At 40.9% G+C, this 15,649-nt stretch overlaps 1 protein-coding gene across 2 annotated transcripts in view; it reads left to right on the top strand.

Annotated features, from left to right (window-relative positions):
* CACNB2 (calcium voltage-gated channel auxiliary subunit beta 2) overlaps positions 1-15,649 on the top strand; it is a 405,711-nt gene that overhangs the window by 261,212 nt on the left and 128,850 nt on the right. The window contains exons 1-2 of one of the 2 annotated variants that reach the window (XM_029236406.1): positions 4,399-4,675; positions 5,721-5,840. In XM_029236406.1, the coding sequence (XP_029092239.1) occupies positions 4,607-4,675; positions 5,721-5,840 (189 nt within the window). In that variant the 5' untranslated portion in view covers positions 4,399-4,606. Of the gene's footprint in view, positions 1-4,398; positions 4,676-5,720; positions 5,841-15,649 lie in introns of those variants that run through there. The other variant, XM_029236405.1, reaches the window with a different exon arrangement.

Below are 15,649 nucleotides of genomic sequence, written 5' to 3'. Positions count from 1 at the left end.
GATTGCTGAAGGTTACTTCCTACCCCCATCGATTTTTAGCTTTGTAACCTCACTCAGGTAACTTTACTTCTCTATGTCAGTTTCTTCATCAGTGAAAAATGGAGAAAATTAATTATTAAATTATGTAATATTGGTGAATCAGCACAGTGCCTAGTACAGTGTAAGCATTCATTAAAAATTAGCAGTTATTATCACTCGTCTACATAGTCTAGCCTTAATAAATTGATTGCTCGAATTAATGTAATATAGAACAATCTCAAAAATATACCGATGTTAGCCTTTAAGAGATAGCCCTGGATTTAGAAGGAAGAAATTCAGAGAACTGTGTTTAAACCTCAGAAGACAGGATTTTCCCAATAATGTGGAATTTACTGACAACTTAAATACCGCTCCTAATTAAGAAAATCAAACATGTATAAGGAGTTTTTCTGTGAGGTGATGCCACATAAATGAAAAGGATTCCCAGAATACATATTCCAGGTGTGTCACCTGCAAAGAGAAAAAGAAGGGAAAGGAGAGAAGGCTTAAATAAATATACCTGCAAGATAGCACGGTAGCCTCACTGATCTCTGTCCATTTCCTCAAACTGCGAAGCATTCCTTGTCCTCGGGGCCTTAGCATATTCCATTCCCTTTTCCTGTATTGCTTTTCTCAGCACATCCAAAGGCTAACTTGTTTTTTCTTTATCTTTTGGGATATTTCGGCTTAAATATCATCTCAGATGATCATCTTGTCTTCCCAGCTAAAGTAGCATCTTCCCATCATCATTCTCTCATCTCGGCCTGTTCACTGTTTTCTCACTGTAATTATTTTTCTGATAATTATTTTAATTGGTCTTCTTCACTAGAATATCAAGCTTCATGATGGAAACTAAGTCATAGTCCCAGCATTTAACCTACAGTTGTAGCACTTATGGTTCCAAAATAGTAAGTACTGAATAGATGCATGTGGTGTGTGTTTTTGTTCGGTTTGGTTTGGTTTAGTTTCGGGGCAAAATTTAATCTCTTCACCAGTACTTATGAAACTTACACAAAGTTTACAGATTTTCCTATGCTCTTGAGAAAATTGAAGCTAATATTTTAGCTTTTACTTAATCATAACAGGGATGAACTTGGATGAACACCATCCCCATAACAGGGATGGTGATCTATCACCATCACCTCTGTTGATATTTTCAAGTTTCGCCAAATGGCAGGCCAGTCACATCTGAGATTTTCGTGATTGAATGGATTTGAATAGTAATTTTGTGACATTGGCAAACCAGAGTATACAATATTAATGAAAATGGGCTTCATCTGAATAGCCCGTGTCATTTTTGAACTTAGCATAGTCCTGTACACGAGGAGTCTTATGCATGAGTCCTGTACATTTGAAGTCTTGAGTATTTTGGATGGGACACAGCTTTGTCTAAAATTGAGGTAGCCTTGGGATACTATGGGAAATTGATTTTGCCCAAGAGCATTGCTTCAGGCTTCATATGAAGAGTTCCTACAGAAATGGATGACCCACTTGGGATCCAAGATGGTAGTCCTCAATAGGGTGATGACTCTTATCCTTTGGCTTTAAAAGAGGAAGTACAAGAACATTCAAGAAAAACCACCCTGGAAATAGACATGATTGAAACAGTAGAGAACAGCATGAAAAAAGCAAACATTATAACTACAAAAAAAAAAGTGTTAAAGGAAAAGCGTGATGCTTTGTGTGTAAATATTTGGCATAAATTGGAAAACGCCAGAAACTGAATAATAGATAGAAGCATCAATTAATCCAATTAACTAAAGTCTCCAGTAAGCAAAGAACACAATTTGGAGTGAGACTCCTGAGGATAAAAATAAATGACCCCAGGTGAACTATTGGTAGACATTAGCTGCAGGTTGCATTTTAGAACTCCATGATGAGGAATGAGAATATTAAGATGTGGAAAAGGACATCTGTGATGTACCTGCCAGGACAAATACTACAAAAGTTCAGCTAATCATATTGCAGGAACCCGCAAGATCAGGGGTACATCTTGTGCTAACCTTTTCTGGCTTTACGGAATGACTGCCAGCTCTTCCTGATTGAAGGCTACTTGTCAGAATGACCCAGAAAGTCCATATGGTACCAAAGGCAGAAGCTTAATTAGATACACCACTTCTGACTGCATAAATCCACACTCCCGGAAGGAAGGAGATTAATTGTAAGGCACACGTTTGGAGGGTGACTTTCAAAAATGCAAGAACTCTGGAAGCTAAACAGCGCTACCATTTAATAGTTGACTCTCTTTGGATGGGAGAATTTAAAGTAAATGTTATCTGTGTGTCTCTTGTCCTGTAATGGGTACATGTAACTTCTACAATGAAAAGTATTTGGAAAGTGTGTACTTCACTTATCCAAGGAATGAAAGTCACGTGGACATCAGTTGAAGTCACACATCATATTGTCAGAGGTTAATATATTGTTGCAAGTATTCAAAAGATCATTGCTGTTATAAAGCAGAAACTAACACACCATTGTAAAGCGATTATACTCCTATAAAGATGTTTAAAAAATTATAAGAAAAAGAAAAAGATCATTGCCGAAACTCAGTGGAGAGGGGCTCTTAAACTGCTTAATTATTTCAACCTGGAAACAGGTCTCAACATGACCGTGTAATTAAAAGCTACACCTGATTGTGAGCAAAGGATTTTTTAAATCTTACTTTGTTCAAAAGGGAATGAGATCACACACAATTGTGTGTGTGTGTGTGTGTTACTCTCTTCCTCTCGTTATGGGCTTCTTAATGACAGAAACTTTGTATCTTCACTGAGGCATGACCTGATCCTGTGACAGGGTGACTGGGTTTAAAATGCCAGCGCTTGTGACTACGGGGCCTGATGTCTTTTATGGGATATAATCATGCTTCATGGTAATTTTCTGCTGTGCTATCCCTGCTATAGGAAACCCTCTGGGAAAATTAGGAATCCCCTAGCCTGTGTGTTGGTGTAGAAAAACCCCTATCTCCCTTGTGAACTGTACTAGAATGAGAAACTTGCAATGCATTTCCTATTCCTCATGCATTTTACATTCACTTGATAACAAGGTAAGTAATCTATTTATTGATTTATGTTATGATACCACAATGAGGGTGCATTTGATCTACAACGTTTATTCTAAAGCCTCTATTCTACTGTATTTTCTGGTGTTTAAGTCATGAAGATTGGTCTTAGCCTAGAAATGAAAGGAATGGGGGTGGGGAGGCTTTGGAAGGGAGGGAGGGAGGGAGGGAAAGTAAGGAAGATTTTCATAAGAATCCTTTCTTTCATTCGCATGAGACTTTACAAAACAATCCCCACCAGGACACTCAAACAGAAATGTAGCTCGGAATGCAGTGATAGTATTTTATGTTTACTTTAAGAACCTGGAAGTGTGTGTTTCTTCATAAACTTTCGAAAATGTAATTCCATTAGTAGTGGAAATTAATAAGTAACTTTCTTTCCCAAGCCCCAATCACTTTATTTGTAAGAAGAGTTTGGACCAGATTGTTCTGTGAATCTTAACGCCACCTAATAAATCAACCAAGCTTTGAAATTTCCTCGTAATTACGTGATAACAGTTCACACTGTTATTTATTCCAGTGACTTTATTTGGAAGGGTAGTTTCTCAGTTGCAGAAGCAGTTCGAAGTCACTTTGAGCTCCGTTAAACGCATTGCTTAGCGCTGTGATTACTTTCAAGACCTAATGCAATGGGCAGATCTCTCGCATTTTCTTTAGGAGATCAAGAGCCATCAAGAGCGGCTTGATACTAGGATGGATGAGCATGATTTGATTCTGGTTGCCCATCAGTGTATATCGTATTTATTATCTACGAATTGTCCAATGGCATAGGATATACTTTCTGCAGCAGATTAATGGAAAGAGATCCTTATAAAAAAAAAAAAAAGAGGGAGAGATTACACTTTATTTTTGAGAGAATGTTTGATCTGAAATAGAAACATGCCAGACATTACAGGTGCCTGTTACTATAGAAGCAAAAAGCCCTTTCCAGATGTTTACACTTTGGGTGCAAAATGGCAATTTGACAGAGACTAACCATGTGATGTGAGCGTCTGCGTAAAAAGGCTACACACGGAGCATGCCCAGTGCGGTGAGCGCGTCCTCCGCCCTCCCCCTCCAGATCTCTGAAGATAAGGCTTGACCTTTGCACTTGCAAATGTCACTGCATACGTTTTGCACTAGGTTGGTTTGTGTGTGTGTGTGTGTGTGTGTGTGTGTGTTTTAAAGGCTCTCTTACAACTAATGTCTTTTAACGATCCAAGAGTCGGGAAGAGAATAGGGTAATAAGATGCATGAAGTTTAGGACGAGTTGATGCCTTTGGATGCACTTGAAGTGTTATCTTTAAAGCAATCGAAATCATTCGAGTGTTTGTTTCCCCTCCCCACTGGCTGGAATGGGAAAATAAGAATCTCCTTGGACTGGAGTCCTCCGGGCTAGGAAGTGAAAGCCCCGGAGGCAGAAAGGGACGGAGAGGAGGGGTTTGCCCAGAGCATGGACGGGAACAGAGAAGGGGTTCTGCGGGGCTCAGCGCGCACTGAGGATCGGTGCCCGGGGCTGCAGCTGCGGACGAGAAGGGCGCTGTCTGGCTGATGAAGGCCACCTGGGTCAGGCTTCTGAAACGCGCCAAGGGAGGAAGGCTGAAGAATTCGGACATCTCTGTAAGCTCCAGGGCTCTCGTTGAGGGGAGACGTTATTTTGTCGTTGTTTCTGCTGCTGGTACGGTGAGGATTGTCCGGGGCGCCCGTGATGAGTAATATGTTGATTGCTGGAGAGGGAACGGGAGAGAGTCCTCTAATCCTCCGAGCTCCTTTTCCTATGCTGTGATTTATTGCCCTAGGAGCTCTCCCGGGCAGGTGTTTTCCGTAGACAGCTTTGATGAAATATCTATTTAAAGGGATTGAAAAACAATGTGTTGCTTAAAGATTGAGGGAAGCCGGCGGCTACTGCGTTACAGGTTTGTCAGAGGAGGTATCAGGTGAACACGGAGGTAGGTACAAAAGGGTGCTTAAGGTGAAAGTGGGTGACATCTATGGTAGTGACATTTCAGAGCGTTCAAGTTGGTAACTCGCTCGACTTTCCTGTATGTTCTGTTAGCCTGTCTTCTTTCTAATTGGAAATTCTTGCTGTAGCTGTAGACTGTTCTTGAAGCTCTCCTTGAAACCCGCCTGTGCCCTACGGTGCACTGCAGCACAGAGCTGGTTTGATGATACAAAGAACTTGTTCTGGCTTCCAGAAAGGCTGCTAACTGGACCATAAGGTTTGGGAAGGAATGGTAATTTGGAAGGCACAGCTCTCCTAGTGCGTGGTCTGCAGACCAGAGCGCCATGTGTGGAGCTGGTTTGCCACCAGGTGGATTATTTTCTCCTCTTTTCAGGAATGGATAGCACAGTCTAGGAAGCTGACTGCCGTGTCAGTGAGACGTGGCCATTGCAAACCTCATAGATGCAATCTCTTTTATTTATTTATTTATTTTGCGGTACGCGGGCCTCTCACTGCTGTGGCCTATCCCGTTGCGGAGCACAGGCTCCGGACGCGCAGGCTCAGCGGCCATGGCTCACGGGCCCAGGCGCTCCGCGGCATGTGGGATCTTCCCGGACCGGGGCACGAACCCGTGTCCCCTGCATCAGCAGGGGGACTCTCAACCACTGCGCCACCAGGGAAGCCCGATGCAATCTCTTTTAAAAGGTCGATTTCCCTCTCCAGGGTTCGGCAGACTCCTACACCAGCCGTCCCTCCGATTCAGATGTTTCTTTGGAGGAAGATCGGGAGACGGTGCGCAGAGAAGCACGGCGACAGGCCCAGGCCCAGCTGGAGAAAGCAAAGGTAAAACCCTCCGTTCTCCGCCAGGCTCTTTGCATGTCGTGCTGGGTCCGTGATGGGCCACCTGTGGCAGTTCCTCCTGAAGTGCACATGTGGTCTCTCTGGCGGAAGAGAGGTACAAGAAATGGAATGTACTTTCTTCCCTTGACCGAGAAAGGCAGTGTGATATATGGGTGGTCTTGCCTTTCATGTTGTTTTATAATCCAGGCAACTTGTTTCCGTGGGTGGATGGTTTATTTAGACACACAGAAAGGATCCCTGAATATGCAAAGAGGAAAAACTCCTTCTAATATCAAAAGGATTTTACTTCAGTTTTTTCAGGAAACCATTTCTCTGCTCAGAAAAACAGACATTCTTCAAGCTAATGTTTATTCTCTTAGACAACAATTTTTCTCCCAAATTTTACTCCCTAGGTGTTTTATGATGGCATTTTTCTTATATTTACAAAATGGATTGCATTATGCTTTTCAAAAATAAAGCAAGAAAGGATTTTATTCATTAAAATTGTTCCCTTGGAGCACTTTCTTCTCCATCCCACAATAACAAAGTGCATATATATGGAAGGGGGGACTGGAAAAGACATATGAAACATAGAAGTACAGAATTCAGCTGAGACTGTTTCATTTCACTAATGGCCATGACTTGGATTCTTTTTCCCATGCATTCGTTCAAATAGCAGCTATTTCTAAAGCATCGACTGTTGTTCATGTTCAAAGGGCCTTGGTGTGTGTGGTAACTCGGTAACTTTTAAGTGAACATATTTTAACACAGTCTTCATCGGTTTTCTTTTGAAAAAATGCTTCGAAAAAAGTGCTGTGTTGATCTTGCTAAAAAAAAAAAAAAAAAAGAAAATCGAGGGTAACTAACATTAGAATATTTCTGCTGGCTGCTTCATCTCTGAGATGAGTAAAATCACTGTGTGTTGCTATGGGAATCGTGGCTTGGAGATGCTCGTTTGAACGCATGGACTGCCATTATGTAATATGCACGTGACCTGTAGCCCAGCTGCCATAGTAGTTTGCAGAGGAGCTGCCAGGAGACCTTGACTTTTAAAAAGAAAAGCAGGACTTCTGGACATCAAAACAATGTTCTCACCTCAGCGAGCAGGGAAGTCATCTCCAGGTGCGACACAGTCTTGACTGTGAGAGGATTCATAAAGGGCAGAGGCAGGAAACTGATAAAGCAAGGTGTGGCCCAGTTGCCACCAACGAATCTACCCTACCCAAGTGAACCATTTAAAACATTATGCTGTGACAATATGGATGCAAGTGGAGGGCAGATCACAGAAGGACAGACACTTTATGATTCCACTGATACGAGGTATCTAAAGTAGTCAGACTCCTAGAAGCAGAGAGCAGGATGGTGATTGCCCGGGGCTAGAGGAGGAGATGGGGAGCTGCTATTCCATGGAGAGAAAGTTTCAGTTACATAAGATGATTAAGTCCTAGAGATCTCCTGTACAACGTTGTGCCTGCGGTTCACAATCTACATTTAGAAATTGTTAAGAGGGTACATTTCTTGTTAAATGTTCTTACTGCAATAGAAGAGTTATGAAGTTGAAATTAAATAATGAATGTGTGACTAGTGAAGTTAATTGCCCCAAATTTGCAGTGTAGCTAATATAAGTTGCAATTTAGAATCTGAATTCTACACTCTATATTTTGCACCTGAGTGAAAAGAAAAGTCAAGAAAAATAAATGTCTGTATTCCAGAAATAAGAGTGTTCTATTTGCACTCGTTTATTCTTGTGATTTTTTCACATACCAAAATTAAACAGTTCCACAGGCTCATATCACATCATCATACAACCCAATGTCTTGTAGGTTTGCTTTTCACAAACCACAAAGTCTTTAGTTATCTGATTGGTGCATTTTTGTCTCTCACTGCTATAAGTTCTGAGTTCAGTGACACAGCTGCATAGAACTTCTAAATATTTTTCAACCCAGTGTGGATCATACTATTGTTCCTAAATCAAACCAGATTCGTGTTATTTGTCATACAGACTAAAAAGCTTATAGTTACAAGTGAAGTAGAGATGAAAGAAAATGAAGAGAATTTAAAACAAAGGCAAAATGATTGAAGGGCTATATCGTATGTTTAATGAAAATAGTTTACCTACATCCATTTTTCTTCTTTAAAATTAGGCCCACATCTTAAACCTCTGATGTATTCAAATGAGTTACACTAGGGTGAGTGAGAATTGGAATATGTTCTGAAAGAAGATACAGAGAGTAGGATTTAAGTTTACTTTTAGCTAAAATCATGGTTTGGTAGGCCTGATTTCTTAATTCTGATATCTTTGAAGAAGGTATACAAAAGAAGGATTGTAGATGGGTCATTCATTAGGCTATTTTTAATCTACTTTCCTCCACCAGTAGATCATCGTGCCTTTGTGGGACGTATTTCAAAATGAAACCTTAAAGTTCAAAAATATACGAAATCATTGTTTACTTTTAAGAGACTTTCAAACACTTTTTCCATTCATTTTGGAAGACTCAAAACGTTTTCTACATTTGTTTTGTAACTATGATAGTATCCCTCAAACAGGAAGCCTTTCTAAGTGGGTGCTTTAACTTACCAACCCTGCAGATCATGTGCCCTAAGTGTGTGCAAATGCCTGGAATAAACCTCAACAGTGCTTTCAGATCCTGGCACTCTGTAAATATGAAATATATTATCCATTAATTGCCAAGAATATGCCCATGAAATAAGGTGATTGGCAAGGAGTGAAACTAGAGAAAATACCTTTTGAAATTGAGTGACCTACGTAAGGTTATATAACCAGGCCGACTGTGATTCCCATAAAACCCAATCGTTTTCACTACTGCTTTAGTATGGCTTCTCTTAAACTAGTTAACTCTACAGTGAACAGATTAAATATTTATTTTGAGGCAAGTAACTGATATGACCTTGTTTTTCAACTTGGTGTTTTCTGATCCCAGACGCACATTTTGATCTTGTTCAGGTTTGCCGTACTTTGCAAAGCCTGCCCTATTTAAGCTAGTGCTCTTAAACACAAATAACACAGGAATTTAGTTTATTCCCACATTGATCTTTTTATTAGAACAGGCTTATTGAGATATAGTTCACTCATTTAAAGTGTACAATTTGGGACTTCCCTGATGGTCGAGTGGGTAAGACTCTGTGCTCCCAATCCAGGGAGCACAAGTTCTATCCCTGGTTGGGGAAATAGATCCCACATGCATACCGCAACTAAGAAGCCCACGTGCCACAACTTAAAAAAAAAAAAAAAAAAAAAAAAGGATCGTGCATGTAGCAATTAAGACCCAGAGTAGACAAAATTAAATAAATAAATAAATATTTTTAAAAAAATAAAGTGTACAATTCAGTGGTTTTTAGAATATTTAGCATGGTGCAGCCATCGCTATAACCAACTTTAGAACATTTTCATTGTCCCCTAAAGAAGTCCCATGTTCTAAATTAGTGGTCATGTCCCATTCTCCCCACCCATCGCAGCCCTAGGCAATCACTACTCAACTTTTCTGTCTCTATAGATTTGTCTGTTCTCGTTATTGCATGTAAATGAAATCATGCGATAGGAGGTCTGCTGTGATTGGCTGCTTTCACTTATGTAACATTTTCAGTGTTCACTCCTGTTACAGCATGTATTGGTACTCCATTCGTTTTCCTTGTCGAGTAATATTCCATTGTCTGTATAGATCACATTTTATTTATCCATTTATCAGTTGGTGGACATTTGGGTTGTTTCCATTTTTAAGCTATTGTGGATAATGCTCTTACATACATTCATGTACAAATTTTTGCATGGATGTTGCTGGGTCCTAAGATCATATTTTTTCAATTGAAAGAATTTTTTTTTCTTTTCTGTTTCACTCCCCAAAAATGATCCTTCCTGCCCTACGTGCAGAGACTCTGAGTTGGGAAATCTGGATGTGGAAGGCATTGGAGCAGAGATGAAATAGGTTCGGTGTGGTATTCTTAGCAGAATGGATTAATGTTAAATTTTAAGTCAATTGCTCTCTTACTAGTAAATGTCTACTATATTGAAGAAAGTGTATGAGTCACAGTTGGTGAGTAGGGAAGGCATTGCAAGACCAGAGCCACAAGAAAAAGACAGGCAGATATTTTGCTGTAGAAAACTTCTAGTATTTGTTTAGGGAGAAAAGTCGTGGCCTTAAATCACACTAATCAGGAATAGACGAGAGGTATTTTAGGGGAGTGAAGAGGTCTGAGAGTCTCCAGAGGAATAGACTGCCCCCTTCTGGCAGAAACAGAAAATCCTTCCTGGAGGTGGTGACGGCTTCGAACTATACATACTTCCAGGATGGAGTTTAGCTTGTAAAGTAGAAAGTGGGGAGTGGAGAAGAGGGAAGGCCTGATAAGTAATGTGAGTAATGGCTAACATTAGGAAAGGCTCAGCAGCCAGAAAACATGGAACCTTCCAGAGGAAGGTTACTTTTCTGAGACCGTACCAACTTGAAGATGTCTTTATTCTAGCCTCACATTTAATTGCTAGTTTGGCTGGGTATAGTATTGATGTATGAAAAGCGTTTTTCTTCCGAATTTTAAAGGCATTGTTTTGTTTTCTTCTGGCATCCAGCACTGCTGTTGTGATTGCCCATGTCATTCTGTCTCTGAGCTCGATTTCTATATAATTTTCTCTAATATTTTGAGAACTGTTCTTCCCTTGGAATTTTGAAATGTCGCCTTGGTGTGAGGCTTATTATTTCTTGTGCCCGGCTCTTCGTGTGAATGTTCAGTGTGAAGGGCCAGTCATTTCACTTCTGGAAAGTGTGTTATTTGTCTCTTTATTTGGTTTTGATCATTTCTTCTCCCGTTCTTTACTCTTTTTTCTGGTTCTCTCATTTTTCACGTGTCTGATTAGAGTTTTCTTCTCTACTCATGTTTCCCTACTGTCCCTCTGTCTTTTTGTTCTGGTAATCGAGTTCTTCTCCACTTTTAACCTACCTATTGAAATTTTTATTTTTGAAAATGTCGAATTCCCAAGAACTTTCCTCTTGTCTCCCTTTTTATAGCTTCTTGTCCTTATTCCATGGCTATAATATTTTCTCTTATATCTCTTAAGATTATCTTTTAAAGATTTTTCTGTACTGTCAGTGTTTTTTAAACTTTTTAGTTGGATTTTATTCTTACATCTGGAGACTTTCTTCAAAAGTTTGACTTGGGGTTATCCATTCATAATTAAGAGCATGACATTCAGCTGACCGGAAGCTTCTTGGCTGCTGGTCTTTTATAGGGTAGTGGGGGTGGGTGGCTTTTCTTTTCATCTGATTGGTGTCCCCAAACGAGTCCACAGTCTCTTGATACTTTAGTTTTCACTCTTTCTACTCTGTGAATTCACTGCCTATTTTCTCTACCCTACGTTTTTGTCTACTCCCATCTCATTGTTTGTTCTTTGCATCTATGCGTTTAGACTTTAAAAAAAAAAAAACTTTCAGGAGGAAGCATTTGTTCAGTTGACCATGTTTTTATTCCCCACATTTACCAATAAACATACCATAAAAGAGGAAAGAAATGTTTCTCATATTACCTTAGTCCATAAATGCCTTAGACACTGGGAGAATCCTACCCAGTTGGAAATATTCCCCTACCTGGCCTTTTCAGAAGAAAGAAGAAACAGGAATGTGGTTATTCACCTTCAACCCAAACATGAATTTTTTATTTCAAGAAACATTAGACATGTTTTTAAAAATGAATCTTACTGGGAAAATCACGTGGGAGGTAGGAGAGAAGTATGTGTATATGCCTGTATCACATACTCTCTTATCACATACTCTACACATAGGGGGAAAAATAACACATTTAATTGGTAAGAAATAAAATCCAGCAGAGAGGTCTCATCACCAAAAACATGAAGTATGGGAGACATTCTTTGGAAAATATTTTAGGCTCAAATTATTTTCCCATTGTTGATTTTAATGTCTCTTAATTTTTGCATTGAAACACTGTCAGCCCTCTTTTGCTCGTAGCGACTACCTTCCAAATACAGCTAGAAAATTGGCAAAATATGTCTAATTTCCAATATCGTGAGTTCATTTATTGTTGAAATACATATTAACTTAGGTTGCATTTTTTTCTACCTGTAAGAAAGCAAAAGTATGTGAAAGCCCTGTGCACCTGTTAGGCTTCTGCGTAACTCATAAATATGACTGGGTAGGTACAGTCATATACGCTGGCGCTGTAATTCCACCCATCTCCAGTGTTAATTGACAATAATAGTAATAACACAGTACTGACAATACTTGCTGAGTGATTACTGTTCATGATAGCCAATTTGAAAGATAGAAGAGGAAAAAGCAAAGCTTTTTGAAATCCTCTAGAGCAGTTACGACATGCGGTACCTACAGCATCAATTCCTGAACTGTCTTTTACATCAGAACAAACTGCTCTCTGTTTAGCAGCTTAGGTCACGATGCTCTTCCGCGCATCACTGGCCAGCTGGCAGGTGAGCTGGTGACTGGCTGATCTGGGATGGACTCTTGCCCGTGTCTGTAGGTTGGCAGCTGTCAGCTTGGGTGGCTCCTTTTCCTCTGGGTGGTCTCTCATCCCCCAGCAGGCTGGCTGGCTCTTGCTCACACTGGTTTCAGGGTTTTTCTTCTCTACTGAGTCAGTTTTGTCGGGCAGGTCCTGGCTACAACATAAGCCTATTTCTACTACCTCTCTGGTTGTTCCTTTTCAATATCTTCCACTGTTTCCCTCCACCAAAGTGTGGAAGTTCATCCAGCCAAATGCACCAACCTTGACCTTCTGGCTTTTATCATTGGAGGCATGCCTTTGGTTTTCAAACTGGTGGATTCTTGGGAGCTGCTACAGAGGCAGAGCTGTCCAGCAGCTCGAGTTCTGGTGCATTCTTCCTAGATTCAGACAAAACAGCTCTCTCCTTTTTTTTTTTTTTTTTTTTTTTTTTGACATATTGGGACTTCTGTGTAAGCTCTCCTTTTGAATAGAGAGCTTCACGTCCATAACGAATTTTAAACCACTGCCATCTTTCCTTTGACCATCTAGTCCTTCTCACTGCTTCATCATCACGTTAAGTCCGCACCTCTGCCCTTGGCCTCTCTCTCTAGTGTTAGTATCTCACATCTTCCTTTTTACGGCATCTCTATCAGTTCTGACGTTTAAAATGGAGCTCCCCATGTTTTTCCTTCAAACCCTTTCTTCTCTGCATTTTCTTATTTCCGTCAATGTGAATTTCATCCTCCCGAGCTCAAAGCCTTGGTCCAGGGGTCAGCAGGTTTTTTTCTGTAAAGGGTCAGATAGGAGACGTTTAAGGTACTGCTGGTCACGTGGTCTCTGTCACGATGACTCAACTCGGGAAAGTCTGGATTCGGATTCCATCTCTGCCGTAGACTGGCTGCTTGACCTTTTGATAAGTTATATGTGACACTCTTGGTTCCAGTGATAACTGCATGAGCTGTACACGTCCAGTCCAGAGTTCCCAGATAGGGGACTGGGATGGGCACAGGTGGCTGGAACACACTGCTCCTGCCTTCAAATACATTGTCTAATGGGGAGTCTGTATTAGAAGCAATGAAACCACTATTTTCATTCCCTTTTTAGTTGTGCAAGGTCACCCTACACCATTATATATGGTTGTTACCAAACTCAGGTTCGACTGCTTGTTGCTCAAGAATCCAACACTGAGACACAAGTGTTGGGTAAAAGGAGAGATAGCTTCATTGAGGAGGCCAGCAATCCTGGGGAGAAGGTGGACTCACGTCCCAAAGAACCAACTCCCCATTGCCAATCGGGGGCAAGAGCTTTTCAAGGGGAATTTCATGGGTGTGTAGGTAGAGGGAGGGGGCTTCATGCAGGGTAGCACAGTCAGCTCTGACAGTCATCTTGCAGTTGGTCGTGGGGTGGTCTGATCAGCATCATCTTGATTGTTTTAAGTACAGTCAGTCTTCAGTCCCAGGATCGGTTTGTTCCTGTTTCTTTGGAATTGTGGCAGCTTATGTCATGGCTACAGTCTGGTCATCATGTAGTTAACTTCTTCCACCTGGTGGGGTTTCAGTATCTGCACAACAGCTCACAGGACATGGCTCAGAATATTATCCATAGCCCTTGAAGAGGAACTAAAGGTCCTTGACTTTGTTTAATGACTAAACTATTATTATTTTGTTTTGTTTGACGGTTTTCCTTCGTATCTGCATTTTCTTACTTCTCTGATGAAACGTATTCTTTGGCTCAAGTTTTTCTACAGATGAGGCAGGCGGAGGACTTGGGGTGGGGGGTTCTGGGAAGGCCCCATAGGGCTCTGCTCCGTTACGTGGTCACTACTGTCTTGGAGTTGTTTCTGGCTCGGTGGTGAGTGCTGGGTGGCACATCTGTACTGTCCAGTGACAGCTGCCCTGAGTGGCATTTGCACTATTACGTGATGTTGACAGCAGCTCATCGATCAGGTCCAATTGCACTCCTATCCGTCCCCGGGACTGAGGCGGTGTCCTGTCCCCTGCAGTAGACTTTGAGCCCCTTGAGAGTAAAGGCAGGCTCTGCGCTTCTTAATCTTGTGGCTGTAGATTTGTGCGTCCGTTATCAAGAGCAAGTTAACACAATGCTCTCTTGCTCTTCTCACGGGTTCTTTTCTGAGTAACACCTGAGTATTTTAGGAATAAAATTACATATCGTTCCCTGTTTCCTTGTGGTTATATTTATCTTGGCAGTCTACCCAGGAGTGAGTTTTAAGTTTCCAATGGATAAGAGTTAACATGTTTTAAAGGGAACCCGATACTCTAATTCAGCACTCTCTTACAGTGGATTTATGGTTTTTATTAATGGGAGTTCTAGGGTGCTGAGGTTTGCCCACATTCAAACTGCACTCTTGTGTAAGAACCCTTTTAAGGACTATTAATATAATACAGACTTTTGGCTGTTTCAAAACCATAAATGGATTGGGGAAGGATTATTATAAACTTTGCTGCTCAAGCCTTCTTTTTCATTGAGAGCTGTAACTGAACATCTTTGTGGTATCTTTATAAGCACAGCTATAAATACATGATTCTTCCCTCTTTTTCTCTCTACCGGATATGAACGGGGAACAACACAAAGATCTTTAAGCAGTTAAAACACTCAACCTCTCCCTGCTCTTGAGTTTTTGCCCCACCAACAACTAAAGGAAAGATGTTGAAAACTGTAAGACAGTAGAATTTATTCAATTAGCAAACATTTGATGGGTGGTATTGTGCTATTGAGCTAGGAGCTAGAAGAAGGAGTATCAAAGATCTGCTAGATGTGGTTTCTCCCTCAAGAAGCTCCTGGTCCAATTAATGATGATGCCAGACATGTGTGTCCTGACTGAGCATAAGGTGATAAGTGATAGACTAACAGCAGTGAGCCAAAGGCTGTAGGAATGGGGAGCAGGTGGATGGGAGGTACTGCTGGGGTGGGAGAGGGCTGGAAGACCAGAATCAGGGCAACAGGGATTATAGATGCCCCACCATGAAGTGGATGTCTCTTTGTGGATAGAGCCTTTGCTAGCCAGTGATGTGCTTTTTTCTAAGGTTATCAAAATTGCTAACTGAGGGTCCAACAAAGGCTGTAATTTTGGTTTAATTTTGTTTAAATCCCATCTAATTCCAATTTACCTTAAACTAACCACACCAGAGTGGATTTTATTAATCTTCTTAACCATTTTGAAGTGTACAGTTCAGTCGTGTTGACTATGTTCCGGTTGTTGTGTCGCACCTCTAGAACTTTCTCATCTTGCAAACCTGAAACTCTCTACCTGTTGGCCAATATCTCTTTGTTTCCTCCTCCCCCCAGTCCCTGGCAACTACCATTCTAGTTTCTGTTTCCATGATTTTGACTAC

This window comes from Monodon monoceros, unplaced genomic scaffold, assembly GCF_005190385.1.
Source record: "Monodon monoceros isolate NGI ecotype Baffin Bay Population unplaced genomic scaffold, NGI_Narwhal_1 Super_Scaffold_21, whole genome shotgun sequence".
NCBI lineage: Eukaryota > Metazoa > Chordata > Mammalia > Artiodactyla > Monodontidae > Monodon > Monodon monoceros.
The sequence above is the reverse complement of the archived record's forward strand: the minus strand, read 5'-3'. Positions and strand labels throughout refer to the sequence as shown.